Source organism: Eptesicus fuscus, chromosome 17 (assembly GCF_027574615.1).
Source record: "Eptesicus fuscus isolate TK198812 chromosome 17, DD_ASM_mEF_20220401, whole genome shotgun sequence".
NCBI lineage: Eukaryota > Metazoa > Chordata > Mammalia > Chiroptera > Vespertilionidae > Eptesicus > Eptesicus fuscus.
The window spans coordinates 6011278-6034924 of NC_072489.1; the positions used below are offsets into that span (position 1 = coordinate 6011278).

The 23647-nt window shown below is 54.9% G+C and overlaps 1 protein-coding gene across 4 annotated transcripts in view; it reads left to right on the top strand.

The window, feature by feature from the left end:
• The window catches only part of MARCHF8 (membrane associated ring-CH-type finger 8), a 97217-nt gene extending 78431 nt beyond the window's left edge, over positions 1-18786 (top strand). For 3 of the 4 annotated variants that reach the window (XM_054728828.1, XM_054728826.1, XM_054728827.1), the window contains exons 4-8: positions 11689-11771; positions 12011-12856; positions 14184-14364; positions 15976-16123; positions 16505-18786. In XM_054728828.1, coding sequence (XP_054584803.1) covers positions 11689-11771; positions 12011-12856; positions 14184-14364; positions 15976-16123; positions 16505-16806 — 1560 coding nt within the window. In that variant the 3' untranslated portion in view covers positions 16807-18786. The remainder of the gene's footprint in view (positions 1-11688; positions 11772-12010; positions 12857-14183; positions 14365-15975; positions 16124-16504) is intronic. The other variant, XM_054728829.1, reaches the window with a different exon arrangement.
• Positions 18787-23647: the final 4861 nt, after the last annotated feature.

The following is a 23647-nucleotide window of genomic DNA, read 5'->3' on the forward strand; positions in this document are numbered from 1 at the left end:
TGATCTAGTCATTTAGGTAAATGGAGTATTCAACTATTTTTGTGTTAACTGTTCATTTCTGCTGTTGATATAAGAAACATCCAAACCTGCAATAATTTTCATGAGTTTATTTGAGCCTCCAATAGTCCTCAGAGCAACCATGTGCTTGCTTCTGTCTCGTTTCTCTTTCTAAATTTTATTTCAGTTTTCTGTAACCTTTCTTAAGGTGACCTGGCTTTCTACATTAAAAATATATCCTCCATAGGTATTTTCCAGGAACCATATTTAGTAATTCTGTTGCTTTTTGTTCCCAGAAACCAGTAGGTATCTTAATTGGAATAGGTCAGAATATCCAAGATCACATGTACTAACAGTTAAATTAGAACTTGTCTGCATATATGCATAACCCATGGACACAGACAATAGGGTGGCGAAGGCCTGGGGTGGGGGCAGGCTGGAGGGGGTTAATGGGGGGAAAAGCGGGACATATGTGATACTTCCCACAATAAAAATGAAAAAAAAAAGATTTCCATTTTGGCCATCTTAAGTTGATAGCATTTCTAGTTAAAACTTCCCATTTCTGTAAGTACTCGCAAGTAAAGGCTTCCTATTTATTGTATATCTGCAGGAGTATTATTGGGGGCTGGAGGCTGGCAGTTTCCAGCCTTGGAGGCTCGGTTTCCCATATTAATTTTAATTTTATTTTGGCATGTGCAGAGTCTGAACAAAATTTCTAGAGATAGTGTGTATTGGGTTGAAGTGTGCCGCTTATGAGTTGAGCTCTAAGGGGCTGTCACCTCCCGAGTTGTCTCAGCCTTGTTACCTGTCTTGGTTTCTCTCCCTGGCTGTGTAGTACAGCCATGAGGACTTGGAGCCCTGGGTAACCAGCCTTTATGTGCTCGTCCCTGAATGAGTCCGTCCTTTAATTACAGTTGAGTTGGAATTCCCTGTGTGGCTTCCCCATGTTGTGAGGGATACCCTCTGACCCCTCTGCAAAGATTAGTAGTCACCGGAGAATACCGGGTTCGAGCTGGAGGAGGAAGTGCCCCTTATCTTTAGAGTCGACAGAGTTCAGGTTCTCATTTATCCAGCGAAAGGTTTTGTTCAGCCTCTCAGAAAGCAATTCCGATTGAAACGCAAAAGTTCAAAACCAGCCACCCATTTTTTTCTCCTGTTCTGCGTTCTCAACTCTTAGCTTTAGCTTGGATTCTCTCAACCCTTAACCTTTAGCTTCACCTTGAGGATGAATTCCAAGAAAAACTCACCCATGTTCACCTGATACAGAGCAAGGAGCTGGGCTGGGACACAGTGGGCCCCTGCTGGTACCAAGCACAGGTCCGGGGCTGCAAGTGGTCCTGGACAGGCTTCCTGAGCCAAACTGACAGCAATTGCTGGGAAGCCAAAGCTCAATGGATTGAGGACATGATGCCAAAAAGGGAGGTATTTTATACCTCCAGAGTCAAAAGAGAAGACATACGAGGTTCCATGAAATTCATTGTTGATAGACTAGGAGGCGGGAGACAGTAAAGTGGGGAAATCTCTGGGATTGGATAAAAACACACATACGTCTTTTCCATTGGTGGGTACAGGGAAGTTAACAGTTCACATTTACAGCACAGAGGGATGGTATGCAGGAGAACAAGATCACAGTGAGGGGTTCTGGGGTCTCACGCTCTGATGGGGGTTTGTGCCCTGAGGAGTCAGGAAAAGGGGGTTACTATGACATTCCAAAGGTCTGTTATCAGTAGATACAAAAGACAGTAGACAGGCTCAGCTGAGGTAAAGGCTGACCTTAGTCTAGGAAGAGACTGGCCTAGGACACGGCTACCCTCCATGACTCGCTTTTCGTTAGGAAGTTTTAGTGTCAGACCATCCTGCGTAGTTACTTTAGCTCTCCGAGTCGGCAGGCCTCCCCTGAGCCGGTCAGGGTTAGCAGTGGCCCCCTTCTGTCCACACTGCCTTTATGTCTATTCCTATTTGCTTTATATACTTGGGTTTCTCTATGTTGGGTACATAGATGTTTAAATTGTTTTATATATGCTTTGTTGCTTAACATTTTTATTCTTACACCATGTCCTTCTTTGTCTCTTTTTCCATTCTTTGTTTTAATTCTTTGTTTTCTGTTGTCTGAAGGAGTATTGCTACCCCAGCTTTCTTTTCATGTCTGCTTGCATGGGATAGCTTCTTCTGTCCCTTCACTTTCAGTCTATGTGTATCTTTCCATCTAAGGCGACCCTGCTAGCAGTTCTCAACCTGTGGGTTGCGTCCCACAGGTTGAGAACCGCTGCTGTAGAGCCTAAGACCATCGGAAAACACAGATATTTACATTACGATTCATTAACAGTAGCAAAATTACAGTTATGAAGTAGCAGCGAAAATAATCTTATGGTTTGGGGTCACCACAACTTGAGGAACTGTATTAAAGGTTCCCGGCATTAGAAAGGTTGAGAACCACTGATCTAAGGTGAGTCTCTTGTGGGCAGCATATAGATGGGTCGTTTTCTTAATCCATTCTGTCTTTTGATTGGAACATTTAGCCCATTTACATTTAAAGTTATTATTGATAGGTATGCGCTTATTAACCTTTTGTTAACTGTTTTTGTTGTTGTTCTCTGCCTGTCTTCTCTTGATATCGTTCCTTTCCTTTGGATCTGTTGGTTTTCTGTAGTGTTTTGGTTGGGTTCCTTTCTCTTTACACAGTATTTTGTGTATTTTTGTAGGTTTTTGGTCTGTGGTTACAATGATATATCCATCTCTATCTATAGCAGTCTTTTTTAAACTGGTAGGCATGTAAGTTCAAACAAATTTTAAAAGCACTACATTTTTACTACCCCCTCCATCCTTTATGTGTTTGAGATCATTTTAATATATTTTTTGTTTTGTGTGTCTCCTATTTATTGTAGTTATAGTTAATTTTACTAGTTTTGTCTCTGAAACTTCCTATTAGCCTTTTTATTTTATTCTCACCCGATGATATATGCCCTCCTCCAGCTGCGGCCTTGCCTCATATATATATATACTAGAGGCCCGGTGCACGAAATTCGTGCACGGGAGGGCGGGGAGAGTGTCCCTCAGCCCAGCCTGCACCCTCTCCAATCTGGGACCCCTCGAGGGATGTCTGACTGCCGGCCGGGATCGGGCCTAAACCAGCAGTCGGGCATCCCTCTCATAATCCAGGACTGCTGGCTCCCAACTGCTCACCTGCCTGCCTTCCTGATTGCCCCTAACCTGCCAGCCTGATCACTCCCTAACCACTTCTGCCTGCCAGCCTGATCACCCTCTAATCACTCCCCTGCCAGCCTGATTGATGCCTAACTGTTCCCCTGCCAGCCTGTTTGCTCCTAACTGCCCTCTCCTGCAGGCTTGATCACCCCCAACTGCCCTCCCTTGCAGGCCTGGTCCCCCCTAACTGCTCTCCCCTGCAGGCCTGGGTCCCCCCCAACTGCCCTTTCCTGCAGGCCCAGTCGCCCCCAACTTCCCTCCTCTGCCAGCCTGGTCACCCCTAACTGCCCTCCCCTGCAGACTTGATTACCCCCAACTGCCCTTCCCTGCTGGCCTGATTGCCCACAACTGCCCTCCCTTGCAGCCCTGGTCCCTCCCAACTGCCCTCCACTTCTGGCCATCTTGTGTCCACATGGGGGCAGCCATCTTGTGTGTTGGAGTGATGGTCAATTTGCATATTACTCTTTTATTAGATAGGATGAGGATGGATATATATATCTCCTCCTTCTGCTGGGGATGTACTACTATTCATGGAATTCTAACTCTAAAGACCACCAAAGAAAAGATTTCAATGTTAGTGCTACTTGCTAAGCAAAGCTGAGTGTCATTTACAGTGGGAATTCACTAGTTTTTATTGCACACTCCCCCGGGAATCCTAGATTGCTTATGCCCTACACTGACTTTGTGTGGCTAGTTCTAATTAGTTGCCATTGTGGCTCGTTCTTAGCACAGCCGTTCATTAGAGCAGCCACAGAACTGGCCTTTCCTCCTTTAATTGTGGCTCATTTGAAGTTGAATACAGTTGGGTGTTTATTTATAGAAATCAGAGTCTCTCATAACAAAGCTTTGTTCTCACAGAGTGACTTCTATGCTCAGCAGAAAGTTTCCTGAAAGGCAGCCTCAGTCCATACCTTGCAGCGTCTAAACGCCAAGTGAGACTTCACTGTATGAAGCCAGGCCCGCTGAGCGGCCGTGAGGGCAGGGTATTATCTCTTGTTTGGGAGTGGGAGGGCAGTAGCATTTAGGAAAGTAAGGTGGTCTGATAGACAAAAATTCTAAAGTGGTCCCCCAGAGATGTCCTGCCCTAGGCCAGAACCTGCACCCGTGAGGAGGTGCCGCTCCCATGATCACCTTATGCTGATTGAATGGCATCCCGTGAGCTCCGGAAAGCACACAGCCTTCTGTGGCTGGTGCTGGAGTCCGGCAGAGATTGCAGGCCGGAGTGGGCTTGAAGATGGCGAGGGGTGGACTGACGGAGGATGAGGGCGGACGCTGACGGCCCCAAGGAGACTGGTCCTCAGTTAGAAAGCGGCAAGGAGTTGCATTCTGCCAACCCCTGCGTGAATGTGGAGGTGTATCCTTCCCCAGCAGCTTCAGGGGGGGGGCCCTGAGCAGCGGGCCCCCCACGCCGTAGACGGTACGTCTGTGTAGTTGCTCCGCTGAGTCTGTGGGGCTTGTTCCACAGCAAGAGGAAGCTGACCCGGGGCACACGCTCTCCGCAGAGCGGGGCCTGTCCTGGCAGCCGTCGAGCCCTCGCCTCCAACCTCCGACCTCCAACCTCCGACCTCGTGCTGGCGGTGTGAGGCTCTCTTCATTTAGCCACATTCCTTTGCTTATTTTGATATGTTGTATTTTCTTTGTAGAAATACAGACTTTCAAATTATTTTGACCATGACCTTTCATAAGAAAAGTAGCTTTTACATCGAAACTCAGTTCACTCACATAGAGCTGAAAGAAATATTCCCTCCAAAGACTTAATTCTTATGATGTCAGATGTACTCTGGCATTTTCTATTTTATTTCGTATGTTTTTTAAATGTAGGTCATGACCTACTTAATTTCTTTACCGGTTTTCCAGAGTTGGAAAATCATTCCAGTGGGTTGTGCTTTTGCAGTTTTATTTTACTTCCTAAACTTTCAGAGGCATGTTATTTTAAAAAGGAGTTTGTGTTGAGGAAATGCCTGTGCATGGTCGTGTGTAATGGCTGAAAGGGTGCCTGCTCCTCTCCGTCTCAGAGGGACCGCCGCCGTCAGGCCTTGATAGACGCGCACAGGCCAGCGGTCACGGTGGCGCTCCCCCCGCCTGTCCCTCCCTCACCGGCGCTGGGCCCCGGGACGCGCCCCTCTCATGACAGCCTGGCGTTCCTCTCCATCAGCGCACCTGTATTAACTCTGTCCGTCCCCACGCCCCTGGCCAGTGAGGGTATGCCGGCCCTTTGCTGCCACACGTGTGAGGACAAAATCCTGAAAGAGGAATTGCCCGATGTGTGTGCGCATTGGTAATCCTGAGAGAAGTTGCCATTTTACGGTGACTCCCCAGTTTGGCTTCCCACCAGCAAGGTGTAAGCATGCCTGCTTTCCCACACTCCTGCAACACAGGTAGGATTTGATTTTTAAAAAACCTTTTTTTGCTGATGATGTATGTCGTCGTAGTTTTAATTTGTATTTCTCATCATGAAACAGGTTAAGCATCTTTTCATGTTTTAAGAGCCCTGCACTTCCCATTTTCCTATTAAGTCGTTGAGTTGATAGACTAATTTGAGGCCAGTTATAAACACGAGCCCTGTTGCCTCTCACCCTCCTTAGCCAGCCCCTCTCCAAATTCTCGTGGCTTCAGAGCAAACAGATCAACCAGACCGTGTCTGCGGCCCTGCCCCCGTTGGTGTGAGCTTGTGTTAAGGCAGCAGCAGCTTTGCTGGTGAAGCAAAGGGCCGGTGGTGGTGTGCAGAGAGTGAGGAAGAGTGGCGGGGAGGGAGGGGGGGAAGGAACTCGGTGGAAGGAACACGGGAAGGGAGTTGGGGCGGAAGGCAAGCCTGCAAGGTGGCGTGTCCCGCAGACCGAGAGGCTGCCCGTTGGGTCTGTCCCCCGGGCCTCGCGTCCTCGAAGCCGGGAGCAGAGCGGGAGAGTGCCGCCTTCCGTCCCAGGATATGGGGAAGGCGTCCTTTCCTTACACGCTTTCGGCAGCCTGCGTGGAAACCTAACGCGGTGCGTCTGCGGGACTGGAGTACAGCGAGACCAAGGTCTTGTCTTTCTTCGGCAATCTAGGCCCCGACAGCATCCAGAGGTTTGTTTTGCCAAATTGATTACGACGTCCTAGGGGGTTTTTGTGAAAATGTTGGTCCTGAGATGGCTTGACGTTCCTGTCATGACAGAGAGCCCCTTGTCTGAGAGGCAGCCGAGTACGGGAGGAGCGGAGCCGCTTCCTCCGCACGTTGTCCTTGTCTTGTCAGGACGCGTCCACCTTTCATCAGCAGCAGTGCTGGTCCGACCTGTGGGGGGAGAGGGTGCTCCTGAGTGGGTGAGGCACAGGGACGCCTTTTCTCCGGGCCAGCAGTGTCCCCAGCGCCCCGGGCCTTCCCCGTGCCGCCCTGCCTGCTCGGGGGAGCTGCCTGCTCGGGGGAGCTGCCTGCTCCGGGCCTCTGGGCAGAGCCTGCTGGCCCTTGCTTGATTTGACCTTGGCAGTTCGACCCTGGAACTGTAGGTGAGCTGTAAGCTTCTCTTTTGTGCCGCTGTTGCAGGGCGGCGTTTTAGGTCCTCGCTGCAGGTTGGTAGATCTTACTCGGCCTGAGACCAGGTGAGCTCTTGATGGTGCTGAGCTGCGCTGGGTGGGCACCCACAGTGGACGGGGCCTGAGCTCAGCCTGTGCTGCTTGCTCTTCAGCAGGTGGCAGGAGGAGCCCCTGTGGGAGCGGGGATGCCCCACAAATCCTGCTGCTGCTCACTCTTCCTGCAGAAGGGCCAGGAAAAGGCATTTGTTGGCTTGTATTTATATAAAACTACAGAAAGTAGATTTAAAAAATTTTCTTGAAACCTCATCATCTAATATGAAGAGAGACTTTTTTCCTGTTACTAGAGCTTGTTGTGGTTTGGACATATGCTGAGCGCGTCTTGGGATGTGTTGTGTCGGCTAGGAGAGGATGCACCGAGGGCAGGGCATGGGTGGGGATGCTGGGACTTCCTGTTTTCTAATGAGCAGGGCGTGGGCCGAGGGCTGCAGCCGCCTCCCAGGCAGATGCTCAGTGCAGATGGGCCGGTGCGCTCACCGCGAGACCCAGTCCTGTCACAGCGTGGACCTCCTCCATGCAGGCTGTGTTCTGCTCCGGGCTCTCCCTCCCCCTCCTCCCAGGCCCCGGTCATGGGTGTGTGAGAGTTACCCCAGACTTCCCGTCTGACAGGGACCACTGGAAGGTCAGCAGGAGTGAGAGGTCATTGTCTCTGATTTCAGCTTCCTGTCTGAGGCCTGCCTCCTCCCAGGACACTGACCTTGGGAGGCCTCATTCTCCAAATAAGACCCTACTTTCCTCCCAGATGGATTTCCTTCCCTTCAGGATGCAGGAAGGTGTACCTGGTTTCAAGAGACTATGTCCTTCTCTAACGGGGAATGTGATAACCAGGCAATTCCCTGTCGTCTGGGAGAGCAGGGCACCCTCCCATCCCTTTAGGGGAAGGGGACGTCCTGTACCTCAATCTGAGCCACTACTTGACCCAGCCACATAGAGGAAGGAGAGCTGACCTCACGCAGAGAGGGGACAGGATGTGGATGTAGCTGGACTCTCCTGTCCTCCCTTCCTCCAAAGTCTGCTGAGGGAGGCCCGGTGCTGACGCTCCTCTGCAGTGCAGTGACCAGCCCGTGGCCTCCTTGATGGCCTCTGTGACGACTCACTCCTCTGCAGTGCAGTGACCAGCCCGTGGCCTCCTTGATGGCCTCTGTGACGACTCACTCCTCTGTAGTGAATGACCAGCCCGTGGCCTCTGTGACGACTCACTCCTCTGCAGTGAATGACCAGCCCGTGGCTCCGTGATGGCCTCTGTGACAACTCACTTCTCTGCAGTGCAGTATCCAGCCCGTGGCCTCCGTGTGGCCTCTGTGACGACTCACTTCTCTGCAGTCCAGTATCCAGCCCGTGGCCTCCGTGTGGCCTCTGTGACGATTCACTTCTCTGCAGTGCAGTGACCAGCCCGTGGCCTCCGTGGTGGCCTCTGTGACGACTCACTCCTCTGCAGTGCAGTATCCAGCCCGTGGCCTCCGTGTGGCCTCTGTGACGACTCACTTCTCTGCAGTGCAGTGACCAGCCCGTGGCCTCCGTGGTGGCCTCTGTGACGACTCACTCCTCTGCAGTGCAGTATCCAGCCTGTGGCCTCCGTGTGGCCTCTGTGACAACTCACTTCTCTGCAGTGCAGTGACCAGCCCGTGGCTCCGTGATGGCCTCTGTGACGACTCACTCCTCTGCAGTGCAGTATCCAGCCCGTGGCCTCCGTGTGGCCTCTGTGACGACTCACTTCTCTGCAGTGAATGACCAGCCCGTGGCCTCCGTGGTGGCCTCTATGACAACTCACTTCTCTGCAGTGCAGTGATCAGCCCGTGGCCTCCGTGGTGGCCTCTGTGACGACTCACTTCTCTGCAGTCCAGTATCCAGCCCGTGGCCTCCGTGTGGCCTCTGTGACGATTCACTTCTCTGCAGTGCAGTGACCAGCCCGTGGCCTCCGTGGTGGCCTCTGTGACGACTCACTCCTCTGCAGTGCAGTATCCAGCCCATGGCCTCCGTGTGGCCTCTGTGACGACTCACTCCTCTGCAGTGCAGTATCCAGCCCGTGGCCTCCGTGGTGGCCTCTGTGACGACTCACTTCCCTGCAGTGCAGTGACCAGCCCGTGGCCTCCGTGGTGGCCTCTGTGACGACTCACTCCTCTGCAGTGCAGTATCCAGCCCATGGCCTCCGTGTGGCCTCTGTGACGACTCACTCCTCTGCAGTGCAGTATCCAGCCCGTGGCCTCCGTGTGGCCTCTGTGACGACTCACTTCTCTGCAGTGAATGACCAGCCCGTGGCCTCCGTGGTGGCCTCTGTGACGACTCACTTCTCTGCAGTGAATGACCAGCCCGTGGCCTCCGTGGTGGCCTCTATGACAACTCACTTCTCTGCAGTGCAGTGATCAGCCCGTGGCCTCCGTGGTGGCCTCTGTGACGACTCACTTCTCTGCAGTGCAGTGACCAGCCCGTGGCCTCTGTGACGACTCACTTCCCTGCAGTGCAGTGACCAGCCCGTGGCCTCTGTGACGACTCACTTCCCTGCAGTGCAGTGACCAGCCCGTGGCCTCTGTGACGACTCACTTCCCTGCAGTGCAGTGACCAGCCCGTGGCCTCTGTGACGACTCACTTCCCTGCAGTGCAGTGACCAGCCCGTGGCCTCTGTGACGACTCACTTCCCTGCAGTGCAGTGACCAGCCTGTGGCCTCTGTGACGACTCACTCCTCTGCAGTGCAGTGACCAGCCCGTGGCCTCCGTGGTGGCCTCTATGACAACTCACTTCTCTGCAGTGCAGTGACCAGCCCGTGGCTCCGTGGTGCATTTCTAGTCTTGCCCACAGATGCTGAACAGAGCTGGTCACCTTAGAAGTAAGAGAAGGGAGCAAGGCGCCCAAGAAGGCTGTCTGTCTGAGGCTGGGTTAGGACTGACCGTCAGAGAACAGGTCGTTAGGAGTTCGGGCCTTCGTGTAGTGCCCCAGCCCCTTCCCGGTGAGGGGCAGTAAAGGCCCTGTGCTCCTTCAGAGTCTCACAGCAGAGCCTGCGCCTGCTCCCGGCCGGGCTGGGGCGGAGGCTCCCGGAGAGAAGCCTGGGGTGGCTGCCGGGTGGAGGCCCCGCTGCGGGAACACAGCAGCGTCATGTGCACGTAGGTCCTCATTTTCCTTCAGGAAGAACAGTGACATCGTGACAGGTTACTTGAGGGCGTCATTTTCATGTCTCCAAATAAATGAAACATTAGAATCTTAAGAATTTTGACTAGTAATTCTTTCAAAGAAAATATACCCAGTGTCCATGTGCACATTCTGTTAGGAAGTCAGTGCGGATTCCCTGGCGACTCCGAGGAATGGCGACTCCACAGCCGCCGACGGCAGGCACTCCCTGGAGGTCTCTTCAGGTGGCGCTGGGTTTGGCACGGTTACTCGCCATGCCGCCGGGCAGGGACGTGGTCCAGTGAACGCCCCAAGTGCCGGCCCGGTCCTCCAGCCGTGCGATGCAGGGGGAGGAGGGGAGAGTCTGGACAACGGTGCTGCCTGTCTTGGTGGCTCACCCGTGTCGGCTCTGTGGCTGGAGTGCCAGGGTGAGCGTGCACCCTGGGGTGGCACTTAGCAAAAGTGGGGCCAGGCCTCAGCTGGAGAATTGTGGACCAGAGTGGGACTCCCCGAAGGACCAAGGAGCAGGGCTGAGGGCCACCGAGTGTCCTCGGGAAGACGGAGAAGTGACGTGGGCTCGCTCTTGATAACAGACCATAGTACAGCTGCCCGTATCATTGGGCTTCGCACCCATGGCTTTCGCATCTGCAGATTTAATCAACTGAGGATTGAAAATATTCAGGGGGAAAAAGCCCAGGAAGTTCCCAAAAGCAGACCGCGAATTAGCCATGCACTGAGCACCACCCTGATTCCACGCAAATGGAGTGAGTCACGTGTGGGCACACCCCGCTATAGGCTTTATGCAAATACAGGTTATACGCAAATGCTACACTGTTTTATATAAGGGACCTGAGCATCTGTGGGCTTTGGTATCCATGGGGAGTCCTGGAATTAATCCCCCAGGTACCCAGGGACAGCTGTACTGTTTTCCTGTGGTGCTTGGGTGTGTGGAGCAGGTGCTCGCCCGGGCTGTCCTCAGGAGGGAAGCATGCATTTCCATGCAGGTGCACGGTGCTGTGAGGGCCTGGGAACTAGCAGGGGCCCACAGAGGCTGGAGTGGAGGCTGCAGGACCTCCCATGGTGGTTTGTGTCCTCAGCTCAGCCACACTCCCTGTTGCTCTCTCTCCTTCCATGCCTCCTACCACTGTGGGGTCTCCTCACCCTCCTAGATCTTTTCTCTCATTGGGCTCATTCACCACCTTTCAGAGCCCCTGCTCTATCTCATGACCTCCGGAGACACGTTCTTTCACATTTAAATTTTCTCTTTTGTTTGTTTTGATTAGAACTCCTGGGAGCATGCTGTGCTGGGCCACTGGCTGCGCTGTGGCTCTGTGGATCCGAAGCCCCGTAGTCTCCCTTTGTATAAAGAGCTCTGGCTGGGCAGCACTTTTTGTGGCCCAACCTTGAGGTGGTGAGCAGGAGAGAGTGCCACGGCCTGCCAGCCTCCACCAGGGAAACCCAGGACTCGCTGGCGGGGAGCAGGTGCCCCCTTGATACACACGCAGTTCTTTTGCTTTTGCCACACACCTTGTAGGACTTGGTTTCTTGACCTGTGTATGAACTAATTACACTCAGATGTTAGGAAATAAACGACCGTGAGTCTCCGAGCCGTGGTGCTGCTCCAGTCTCGGGTAGTGCCTGGCTGCTCTTTTACCCACAGGCAAGAAAGAGTGTTATTGATTAGTTCTGTCTCAGCTTGTGGGGCCCTGGGGCCTGTTCCTACTGAGCGGTAGGAGCTGGCGGACGTCTCCCATTCAGGAGGGGGGTTCACGGTCCTCTTGACTCTCCCGGAAATGACGGGGGTGTGTGTGTCGTTGCAGGTCGGGGGTCCTCTGCCGGTGTCGGCTCCTGTGCCCGCCTTCTCTCGCTCTTCTGTCACACCTTCCAGTCAGGACATCTGCAGGTAACACCCTCTTCAGATGCTACAGTGGCTCGTGTCACCCCAGAAGTACGCGGTCGTGTCTGCAGTTCTCAGTGTTTTATCCGCTTGGTCAACACTGTGCTTTGCCCTGAACAGTCGGCCCGGTTCTGTGTGCTGTTTGCTCACCAAGATACACGAGTCTCATTTCTTCACTTGTATGTCTGTTCTCTTTAAAAATTGTTTTCACTTCTGTGTTTTATCCCACTGTTCTGTGCATGCAGTTCCAGGGCAGTGTGTTCTGAGTGTTGTCACCACAGCCCCATGCAGGCTGCTGTTGTCCTGAAAGCGGCTCGGGGCCCGAGCTCTCTGGCGCCGGGGCTCACAGTGACCGTGCTCTGTGCAGACACCCTGCAGGCGCCACCGAGGAGCCCCGGCGGCTCTGAATGGGCCGCGGCCTTGAAGCCTGCTCCGAGCAGCAGAGCCAGAAGGACACTCAAGTTCTCCAAGTCCCTGAACGATGTGGGTGAGAAGGCCCAGGACACCATGGGAAGCTTTGGCTATGTGGAAAGAACTTGCTCTGAAGGGAAACTGATACTCTCTCAAGATCCGTGTCCCAGAATTAATAGGTTCCATCATAAACAAAAAAGAACTCTGAATTGCAAACCTCTTGGCCATTCCAAACATTCTTGTGTTTCATCCCTGTTTGCCAATCATCCAGCTGCCTCCGAGGTGGAAGGTGGCAAGGGGGGCATGCATGTCCCTCTTTTGGAAGAGAAAGCAGACGAAGAGGCCGTTTCCAGAAGCCGGCGGCTGCTCAGGTACCTGTTCTCCCTCCCGCGTGGCTCGAGCGCCAGCAGCCTGCACAGGTTCCACGAGCTGGAGAGCGGGGCGGCCCCCCGGCGCAGCGCCAAGTCCTCCAGCGGCCTGGCCGGCAGCGCGGGCTTCTGCTCCGACGACATGGGCGATGACGACGTCTTTGAGGACAACACATCCGCAAGATCGAAGAGCAAGGCCCCGCGGGCACCCCTCTGCTCAGTGGAGAAGGACAGTGACCTGGATGGTTCCTCTCCCCTCTCTGAAAAATGCCCCCCCATCTCTCCTGTGTCCACGTCAGGGGATGCCTGCAGGTTGGTTTGCCAAGAACCACCATTCTGCCCATCTCTGCTCCCCACACCTCTGTAGCCTCATCTTGCTTTTAATATGTGAAGTTTCAGGAAAACGAATTAGTAGGCAGTTGTAGACAATTGTGGATTCATTGTTTTCTCCAAAAGAATGGAGTGTTGATATCATTTGGAAAACCAATTTCTATGACATGAGTCCCAGGATAGTTTCACAGACTATAAAAGAGGAAGAAGCTACACATATTAAAGGTCAAGCTGACTTTGCCTAAGGAACTTGGAAGGAAGAAAGTTTTCCGGCTTGATGGTGTAGAGTTCCAGGGCTGGCTGCCCCCAGCCTCATTTTTACCCCTGGTTCCACCTACAGCATGATGTGCGTGGGGAGAGGCTGTCCTTCCTTCTTTTTAACTTGGAGGCAGCCACCTCTGTCCAGGTCCCAATTCCACTGCCCACCTCCATCTCCTCCCATGTCAGTAGCCTGGGAGGAGATGATGCCACCAAATCTTTCAGAATTCACTTTTTATCACCACTCTTTGCCTTGCCCATCCTAACCTTCCCCAGTCGCCCTCCTGAGGGCCAGCCATGATCAGTTCTAGCAATTGGATCAGAAACCTCTGTCCCAGAAACAAACGGCTGAGAGCCTGGCCAGGGCCAGCCGCTCCTTCCAGGCCGGCGTCTCTGCTCCTCAGCGGCTGGGAGGACTCTGTTTCTCAGGGGTCTGTTTAGTTTCTCGAGGTTAGTAGCTCATCCTGTTGCATGTACCCTGAACCTTTCGATATGATTTAAAATTTCCGCTTATTGCTGTGAGTGGTCCTGCAAAAAGAAATGAAACTGCAGCCCCTCCTAATGTCCTGAGGTCCAGGAAGAGGTGCCGAGATGTCCCTGCTCACCCCTGACGGAACTGTGTGGTTTGGAGGTGAGGTCAGTGATTATAGTGAAAAAGCAAATCCCACCATCCTTTTAAATCACTGGTACTTTTGGAAGTCTGATTTTCTTTTACACAGAAGTTTTTTCCTCATTTTAACGTCGTAAGTTCTGGAAGATACTTCCCGGTTGCCTTAAATGTGTCTTTCAGTGAAATTCTGAAGTCTTACCCGAAGTGACTGCTGTGTCATTTCTCACACCATTTCCCCTCTCGTGCTAAGGCCTCCTAGACTTCCCGTGTCGGCGCAGTCAGCTCCAAGTGTTTAGTTTCAGCATGGCCCTCGCTTTTGTCTGTCTGTGTCTGTGCTCGTAGTTGATCCCGTGATGTTTGTGTCTGACGTTCTCTTTGGGGTACGGACCTGGCACCCCGTCGTCAGCCCTGCTGGTAATGCCTGGCTCTCCTGCCGCCTAGGATCTGCCACTGCGAGGGGGACGACGAGAGCCCTCTGATCACGCCCTGCCACTGCACCGGGAGCCTGCACTTCGTGCACCAGGCCTGCCTGCAGCAGTGGATCAAGAGCTCCGACACGCGCTGCTGCGAGCTCTGCAAGTATGAGTTCATCATGGAGACCAGGCTGAAGCCGCTGAGAAAAGTAGGTGGACGGCCCCGGGCGTGACCGCTCCCCATGAGGGCCGCGTCTGCCGGTGCCCGTTTCTGTGAGGAGGGGCGGTGCGCACCCTCGGGCTGCAGGGACCTCCGTTTCCGGCGCTGATTTCCAGGTCCCTCCTCTCAGTCATAACGTTTTCTTTTCCTTCCAGCCGAGGCTGCTTGCTCCCCTGTGTCAGTCGTTCGGTCCTTGACTGGCCTCGTGACATTTTAGTCTGCATTTGACTTTATGTATTGACTCTGTGTGCCTTGCCTCTGATTAGAACTGTGTAGCAGAGATTAGGGTCTCCCTGCACAGAGCACAGCATAACCCGGTAACGGTCCTGTGAGAAGGGTTTTAGGTGGGAGGGTGGGCGGGGGGAGGCAGGAACCAAGGCGGAGCCTTGTCCGGCACCCGCTTCCTGTAGGCATGACGTTCACCGTCTCTCCCCGTGTCCAGAGCGTGAGGTTCGTCTGGAACAACAGGAGACTTGTTAGTATCTCAGGTTTTCTATGGGAATTGAGGGGGAGCCACATCCTCAGAGCAGCACAGGTCAGTGCCCGTGAGGCGCTAACGCACGCCGTGGAGGAGCACGCCAGGCCCTCGGGGAGGAAGCGCGCGCTGGGAGCTGGGGCTCGGAGGGGTGGGAGCATCCCAGAATGCTGGGGTGTCGAAGCAGCTCTTGAGGGTCAGTAGGATTTGGAGGTGAAGTGAAAGGTGAGGCGAGCACTCAGGGGCGTGAGGGAGGCGTGAACAGAGGGTGTCTTAGGGAGTAACAGGAAATCGGGAGGAGGGCTTGGTTAGGAGAGAAGTGAGATGATGTATCGCACCGTCCCAGGAAGGTGTGGCTTCCGAAGGGGTCCGGCGCAGATTTAAAGTAATCTCAGGCGCCTGCAGTCCCCGGGCCTGCGGCTCTGCTCTGGCCTCTCCCGACAGCCTCTGCAGAGGCTGTGAGGCGGCGAGGGCACCCCACCCACTCCCTGTTCGCTTTCTCTACCTTTATGTGTTCTCCTCTCATTCGGAAACGGGTAAATGGAAAGGAAATGTGGCTACTCAGAGTAAACGAATGCGTCCCTAGAGGAGATGGGACTGGCAGAGACAGCTTGTACCAGGAGCTCTTAGCATCGATTCACGCTGTGGCTGCCAAAGTAGCCGAGGAGCAGGGGAGCGCCTTCTGCATCACCCTCCCGCGTGGTGTGACCCGTCGCGGCTGTGTTGGCGTCATCAGCCTCTGCTTCCCTCGCCCATGCTGGTCAGCACGCCAGGGAGACGTACAGTGTGCCGCCTGGGGCTGGGCCAGCAGGCTGTGTTGATCGGGACTGAAACCAGAGGGTCCCTGACCAAGCACTGCCGCCTGGTCTGCTGGCAGAATAAGCAGGCGGGCTGCGGGTCGTGGCTCCCAGCTCATCCCAACCCCAGCCCCTTGCCAGTGCACGGGAGGTTGTGTACTGACAGAACGCCAGTCCCGGGTGCCTGCGGAAAGCCAAGGGGCTTAAAGAGAATGACTGGGGATTGAGGGGTATTCATGTAGTTGCGGGGGAGGGCCAGCGCACCCATCTCAGTGCTCTCACCCCCGCAGCCTGCACTGTCTGAACCCTGTCTGTGTCGTCTTCGCAGTGGGAGAAGCTGCAGATGACGGCCAGCGAGCGCAGGAAGATCATGTGCTCGGTGACGTTCCACGTCATTGCCATCACCTGCGTGGTCTGGTCCCTGTATGTGCTCATCGACCGCACGACCGAGGAAATCAAGCAGGGGCAGGCGACAGGTACGTGCCGGGGACGAAGGGGCTCGGCACAGGGGCCTGGAGAGCCCACGGGTCTCGGGCTGAGCCCTGGGCACCTCACAGGTTTCACTCCCGGGTTTCTGGAAGGGCCACCAACTGGAAGGCAAGAGGCACCCTGTGGTGATGGGCTCTTGCTGTGAGCGGTTCGAATGCCCAGTCAGAAGAGAGGCGGTCGTGGCGGGAGAGAGTCTCCCTGAGCTGCCCCTGGAAGGGCAGGGCGAAAGGAGGGGCCTCCCGGCCTCCTGCAGGGAGCAAGCTTTGATGAGCTAAGAGTCCGTGGTTATAAGAAGTCCCTGAGCTGTGTTTTAGCTCTTCCCATCCTGAATGACGTCAGCTGAGAGGCTAACCGTGTTTCCCTTCCAGGAATCTTGGAGTGGCCCTTCTGGACTAAGCTGGTGGTGGTGGCCATCGGCTTCACGGGCGGACTTCTTTTCATGTACTTTCAGTGCAAAGTGTATGTACAACTGTGGAAGAGACTCAAGGCTTACAACAGAGTAATCTATGTTCAGAACTGTCCAGAAACAAGCAAAAAGAATATTTTTGAAAAACCTGCCCTCGCGGAGCCCAACTTGGAACACAAAGATGGGCGTGGATTCTGCCATTCCGACACCAACTCCAGTTGCACAGAACCTGAGGACCCCGGAGCGGAAATCGTCCCCGTCTGAGTGGAGGGGCGGTTTTCCTGCACGTCCACCAGCGGCGAAGGGAGCTGTTGCCCGCCATCGCGTACCTTCTCCCGTGTGCTGCCAGCAGACCGGCCGGCGACTGTTGTTAATGCTCCTCTCTCCGCGGCCTCCTGCCCAGGCTCCCGGGAAGCCCCCGGAGGCTGCGTGCCTGGCACCACCTCCGCAGCAGGCCTGTGGGGGAGGTGGAGCCCGGGACACCGGACGGCGAGCTGGCGTGGTCTGAGCAGAAGGAGAGGATAACATGTCAGGCCTGAGGGAGGCGCAGGAGCAGGTGGCACCGTGCCCTGAGGGGCAGCTCGTCGGTGGGCAGCAGGCCCAGCCTGGCTTGCAGCGCTCGGAGTGTCGTCACGGTGCGGGACCCCTCCTCCCGGGAGAGCCGGAGGTGCTCCACTGCCCACACGGCCTGCGTCCTCCCCAGCAGGTGGGCCGGGGTGCTCTGTGCATGGTGGCAGGCAAGTCACTAAGCAAACAGCACTTTACACAAAGAGCCTTTATTTTATGTTTCCAGTGAGATTGACATGGAAAAGAAAGTCTCCTTTAGGAACCTCTTCATGACCCTGACGGCCACTTTCATGTTCTAACAGATCTGAGACCCTTTCTGCCTTACGTGTCCTAAGAAACGCGACGTCTCTTCTGTGTCCATTAAAGGGACTTGTGACCATAAAGCAGCAACAGGTCTGACGCTGTCTCCTAGCATTTCAGGGAATGAATGGTTCTCAGTGGCGACTTGAGCATAGTTCCTGAGGTTTCAAGCCTGTGTTATGACAAGTCTTACAGACATTTCTCTCTTTGTCAGCACTGAAAAGAAAGGGCTTATAGGGTCTAAATGCAAGGAAAAGTGAGTAATTAAAACAAAACTGAATATTTAGAAACCATTCCTTTCCAGACAAGCCTCTCTAGCTTGTGCTGGCTTCCCACTGAAGAGCAGGCGTGCCCGCCTGGCCGGGGTGCACACCGCGGCTCTCCGGCCCCTGCGCCTCGCCAGCCCCTGCTCCAGCGGTGCTGCCCAGGGCAGAGGCAGGCTGGCTGGCTGGGGCCAGCACCCGAGTGCCCGAGCGACCGAGCAGCGACTGCCATGGCTCACAGTGTCCCTGCCCTCAGCCACACCCCAGCTGCTGGTCGCCTTAACTGGACTGAACAGACGTGATCTTTTTGGGGCCCTGGCCCCGCGTTCAGTCTGTTCTGTTTTCAGGGATGCTCTCCCATTTTTCATACAACAAACAAAACCAACATCACTACCATCAAATGGCTTTTGTCCCTTAAAGAGTCTCCTTAGAATTCTGTTTTTACAAATCAGTGTCATTGCCCCAGGGACGAAGTTAACTGGGAGGAGGGAGGAGGCGAGGGCCTCGGTGCAACAGTGGGTTTGCCCAGGTGCTCACTTTCCCGGCGACTCTGCCTCCCGGTGCCCGCCTCCTCGGGGTGAGGTGCCCAGGGCCAGCCCTAGTGCTCTGAGCCTGCCGCCTGGCCTGGGTGCTGAGAGGCTCACAGAGGAAAGCCAGGAGGAGGCCGCAGGGTGTCAGCCCTGGGGAGCGCGCGGAGCAGACCGCCCTCAGCCACCTCCTCTCCCCGGAATCCGACTCCAGGGGCTGGGGCTCCGATCTGCGGAGCGGCTCTGCATGGCCTTCCTCGCCTGGGCAGCCAGGGCCGCCGCCAAGCCCTGCACATGGGTCAGCTCTCCCTCTCGCTGTCTCCCAGGCCCCATCCAGCCCAGGCCCGTGTTCACTGTGCCCCAAAGTGCAATTACTCACCCCCTCAGCCGGGACCAGGCGGACCATTCACTCAGGGTTGCTGAATCCTGGTCATCCCGGCTGCCCCTTAGGAGTGGCCTCGCCAAGGCCGCTCTGTCCCCCTCTGACAGCTGATGAGTGTCAGGTGAAGACTGGGGTAGGTTTTTAATTGGGGCCCTGCCCTCTCCCCCGATGGAACCACTTATGCTGAACTTGAAAGTACCGAGACCTCCCAGCAGCCCCTGAGGCTGGCACCCGTTGTGACAGGGCAGGGAGGCGCCCTCGCCCCCGACTGGTGTTACTCTCACGCCCAGCAGAGTTTTAAATGAAGCCTCCTGCTGCCTTTCAGGAAGGCCCGCCACCCTCATCACCTGCCACCAGGTTCTCCAGCCCTTCCGCCTGGGAGTCTGTCCCACGTCCTCTCCTCTCCCGAAGGTGCTCCCTCGCCTGTCTGCCTGCAGGTCTCCTTGAGCCTTTGCCCCTTCTCGGCCCCAGCTCTGCTCCTCCCCGCCGAAGGGAGGCACGCAGCCCTGGCAGCTTGTGCTGTGCTGCCATCTAGTGGGGACAGCGGAGCTGCCAGGTGTTCCCTTTAGTCTCTCACGTGCCCTCTACTGGTAAATACTTCGGGGGTTAATCCCTGGCTTCCCCTCATTTGCACCTGGCTTTACTGGGAGGGGGCATTTGGCTGAACCGTATAGAAATGAGGTGAGCTTGCAGGTCTCGGAGCCACGAGGGCTGGGACCGGTGGGCCTGGCCAGGAGATGGAACGGCCCTCAGGAGTCACCAGCCAGCCTTCCCTGATGTGGCCTTTATTCCCCCAAAGTTACAGCACAACTCAAGGGGTCCCGACTTCTTCCGCTGCCAGCAGTAATTTGGGTTTTAAGAATTTTCTAAAAACTGTAAAAGGTCTCTTCCTATTCCAGGCCTCTCTCCCACTTTTTTGTTTGTTTGTTTGTTACAATCCACTTTTTTCAACCGTATGGGTCTAATTTTCAAACCTCAGGTGCACCCTTCCTGGCTACAGGTGTGCAGGCAGCAGGCAGTGGGCCACTTCGCGCCTCGGGCAACGCCTGACGGGGTTGGAGCTCCTGGGCCTGGTGGGTCGCTGCCGGCCGGGAGGCCTGGGCGCCGCAGGGCAGGCACCCATGATGCCGGGGAACTGGCCTGATGCAATCACGTTTGAAATAGTTACCCTTTGGGTCTGATTTAAAATAGGCAGCTTCCATCTCTAGCCCAGGGAAGACCTAAACAGCTCACCACCTATTTAGATGCCGTGTTTCTAGAACGTTGACTGTTAGTAAAAACCAAATGTACACTGGCACGTGCGGCAGTTTCTAAAAGGCACTTGGGGAGTTTTGTATCTGTGTGTGCTCGCGGTTTCTCAGTATTACCACTTGAATAATTCTCTGCGGGGCTCGTTTGTGCTGTCCACGGGGGTGTCTAAATGCAGCAATAAAACATTTCTTTAAAAGTGTGGCCATGTAAGTGTTTTCCTGCTGGAGCCGGGGATCCTCTGGCTTGCACATCAGGGGCGGAAGTCACGCCCCTCTGAGGGAATCCTCCTCACCTGTCCCAGCGAGGGAGGCCCCTCCCCAGGTGCTGGTGCTCAGCTGGGTGGGCTGGGTTCCCGGGGCGTGGGGTGCAGACAGGCAGTTCACACAGGGGTGCTTGTGTGAAACATCCAGGCTGCACCTGAACTCACCACCCTGAGGAGCGGACTCAGATCAGGGTGCGTGGCAGCAGGACCCTTGGGGCAGCCAGTTGCTTAACCAGCATTATTGTTGGAACAGTTACTAAACCTCAGGCCAGCGAGTAAGAGATGGAGAGCGGGGGAATGGGGGGGGGGGTGGCAGCGGGATCACTGGCGGCAGCTTAGCCGGGCTGCATCCCTGGCTGATGGCAGCGCCCCAGTCCTCCAGTCTGGGGAAGGCACAGCTTTGCGCTCAGGCTTACCTGTGTGCCTGAGGTGAAAGGGGGGGGAAGCTGCCCTGGGCGTACTGTACCCCAGGGAGCCGGGAGAATTCGTCCACAAGGGCACCACGGTGGGCTCCCAGGAGACTCGGGACCGAGGAGGCCACTTGGCCAAGTGTCTTCCTTCTGCCGAGAGGAGGTCCCCGGACCGGGGTCTTCCAGAGGAGCACGGGCCGCAGCAGAGCCAGCAGAGCCGCCAGACCCGCTCAGGTGTGCGCTTGGAGGAGGCAGGGAATGGACGTGCCCTGAGCTTGTGCTCCGCTGTGGTCAGGAGCAGGGAGAGGAGGCGGCGCTGAGAGGAGGCGGCCTCAGGAAGAAGGTGAGGTGGGCTGCCTGGGAGGAGCCTCTACTTTGGGGATTGGGTGAATCCCGTGAGTTTGGCTGAAGAAGCTCCAGCTGGGGCCTTGCTGCCCGCAGGCTTCAGACCTGACCCAGTGGTGGGGTGTAGGGCCGCTGCCGCCCCCTCTAGGCACTCTCAGTCCTCTGTGTCCTGGTGGGGACCAGTCACAGGCCCGCCTTCTGTTTTGTAAACTTAGAGGCTCACAGCCAAGTCCATTCATTTACACATTGTATTCTGCTGATTTCCTGCTCTAATGGCAAAGGTGAATAGTTGGGACAGATCTGGCCTGCAAAGCCTGAAATACTTACGTGCATGGCCCTTTATAGAAAACGTGTGGTCTGTGCATGGCGCCCCTAGAGTTGGTCACAGCCCCCGTCAGAGGTGCCATGGGTCCCTCCAGGGCCTGTCACTCCCCCCGCCTCAGAAGTTCCTGGGAAAGAGTTGAGGGAAGGGGCAGAGGAAGAACATGCCTTCCCGAGCTGGCAGCTCCTCCAGGACGGCAGAGCCTGCGTCCCCCTGCTGCTCTCTGGAGCTGAAATGCAATGAGAGGCACAGAGTCCTGACCCCACTGGCCTGACCTCTACCCCCTGCACACCGGGTTGGGGTGGGAATCCAGCGGTTCACGGAGCCGCGTATGGGCTCCGCTCTGGACCCTGAACCACCTCCCACCCTCTAGGTGAGGCAGTGTCAGGCTGTCCCCATGACAGGGGCAGAAATAGAATATTGGGGACCAGCTAGAATTTTAAGAAATAGTATTTATGCTGTTAACCGGGATTGTTTTGTTCTGATTGAAGAAGGTACATTCTAACCTGAAGGGGAGCTGTATGCAGGAACTGGGAGCTCACCTGGAAATGCAACCCACCCTCCCCATCCGGGAGCTGCCTAGTATGTAGAAAGATTAACAGCCTTGTTGCAGAAACCACAGCCTCCAGCCCTTTGAAGACCCCCCAGCCTTTTGCATATCGCCAGCCCTTTTAAGACTCCCAGCCCTTTGCATACCCACAGGCCTTTGCAAATCTCCAGCCTGCATTACCTGTAAACTGCCCATTTGGCATACCTTTTGCCTACTTCCCCATGTGATCTTAGTCCTTCTACCCAATATCAGCAGCTGGCTTATGGTAGAGGGCGGAGCAGATTTTTGTGGATGACCTGCTGCTCTCCCGTACGGCCAGCAGGATTGGAATAAACGCTCATATATGATTCAACTCTGTCTCTGCTTAACTGCAGACCCATTGGTTGTCCGGTTACACCTAGAGAAGAGCTGGTCTGGCTGTGGTCCTGGTGCTGATGCAGTACAGTCTCCAGGGGCTCAAGGAGACGGGAAAAGGCAACACAGTTAGTGTGAGAGAAAGAGTGGACTAGTCCATACCCTTGTCCGCCTTTTCCCATGTAAACTGTCCTGTTCTGAACTGATGGTGACAGTAGACGGAAGCTCTTGGTGGGGGTAGGTGCTTTAGTGGATTGGTTGGTTAGTTGCCGGAAGCTAATTCCAGCAGGTCATAAATGCAATAAGTTCATCAAAAGGTTGGTGGACCTTGAGCCTTCAGCAAGGGCTGGAAAATCACATGTTATTGCCTGTTGGAAATGGCCGAGGGCATTTCCCCAAACCTGGAAAGGATGCATAAATGATTGCTTGCTGCCAGACAGCTAAGGGCATTTCAAACTACATGCTATTGCCTCCTGCTGGCCAAACACCTGAACAGCCGAAGGCAGTTTCTCCCAAACCTGATAATCTTACTGTATACCAAACCTTACCCTTTGATATGTATATCTGCTTCAGGGCAATTTGTGTAAATAAAAAGCTCTGGGTCCAGAGAGACAGGAGGACTTGGTTCCTTTAGCTAAGTCTCCTCTGGCTCCCCAAAATGCCTTCCAAAATTATGTTTCGTCTCTGGACTCTTTATTAATTTACCACAGCCCTTCTCCAGATTCCTGAACCCTTCTAGATGCTGGACAAGACCCCCAGCAGTTAGTGACTGTTGGTTCAAACTAACAAAGAGTTAATCACCCAAATGTCTCTCCAGACTTCCTTTCCAAACTCCTCTGATCCATGAAATCCAGTCACCTGGGAACACTGCTCCAGGGCTCTCCTCAGCCAGGAGGTGTGGGCCCTGAGGACTGAGTGCCCAGCACGCTCCTCGGGGAACGCCCATAGCTTTTATTTGATTTTCAAAGGTCTCTGCTTCCCGTCCACACTCCCCAACACTGGCAGCAGCCACTGCAGGCTGACCCTGCGTTGGCCACGAGTCAGGCCCAGAGAGGGCACTGCTCCGAGTCAGGAGTCGCTGAGGGCTCCTCTGGCCCAAGGATCTCCTCCCACCCTGTGACTCAGTCCTGCAAGGCCCAGGCCCAAGGGACTGGGGGAGGGGGTCTCAGGGCTCGTCCCCCATTGAGATGGAGGAAGTCAGTCAGAGGTGGAGGCCAGGGCAGTGCTGCTGTGGGGGAGGAGCAAGCTGTCCTCTACTCTCCCGGCTCTTCCGGCTGGTCTGACAACACGTAGACGTGAGACAGGTGTGCAGGAGAAAATAACCTCAATACACGCACACGCATGGGAACGACATACATGAGAGACAGAGACACATGCAAGGGAGGCTCAGAGACAGAAGGAAGTGGGGTATAAGGGTCATGGCAAGATGATAAGAAGAGCAGATGCTTAGTGAAGTTGGTCCTGCCCTCTAGACAGGTCCAAAGGGTAGTCTCTAATTCAAGGCCCCTCGTTCCAGTTCTTCTAGGTCAAGCATGTCAAACTCGAGGCCAGTGGGCCGCATGTTTGACATGC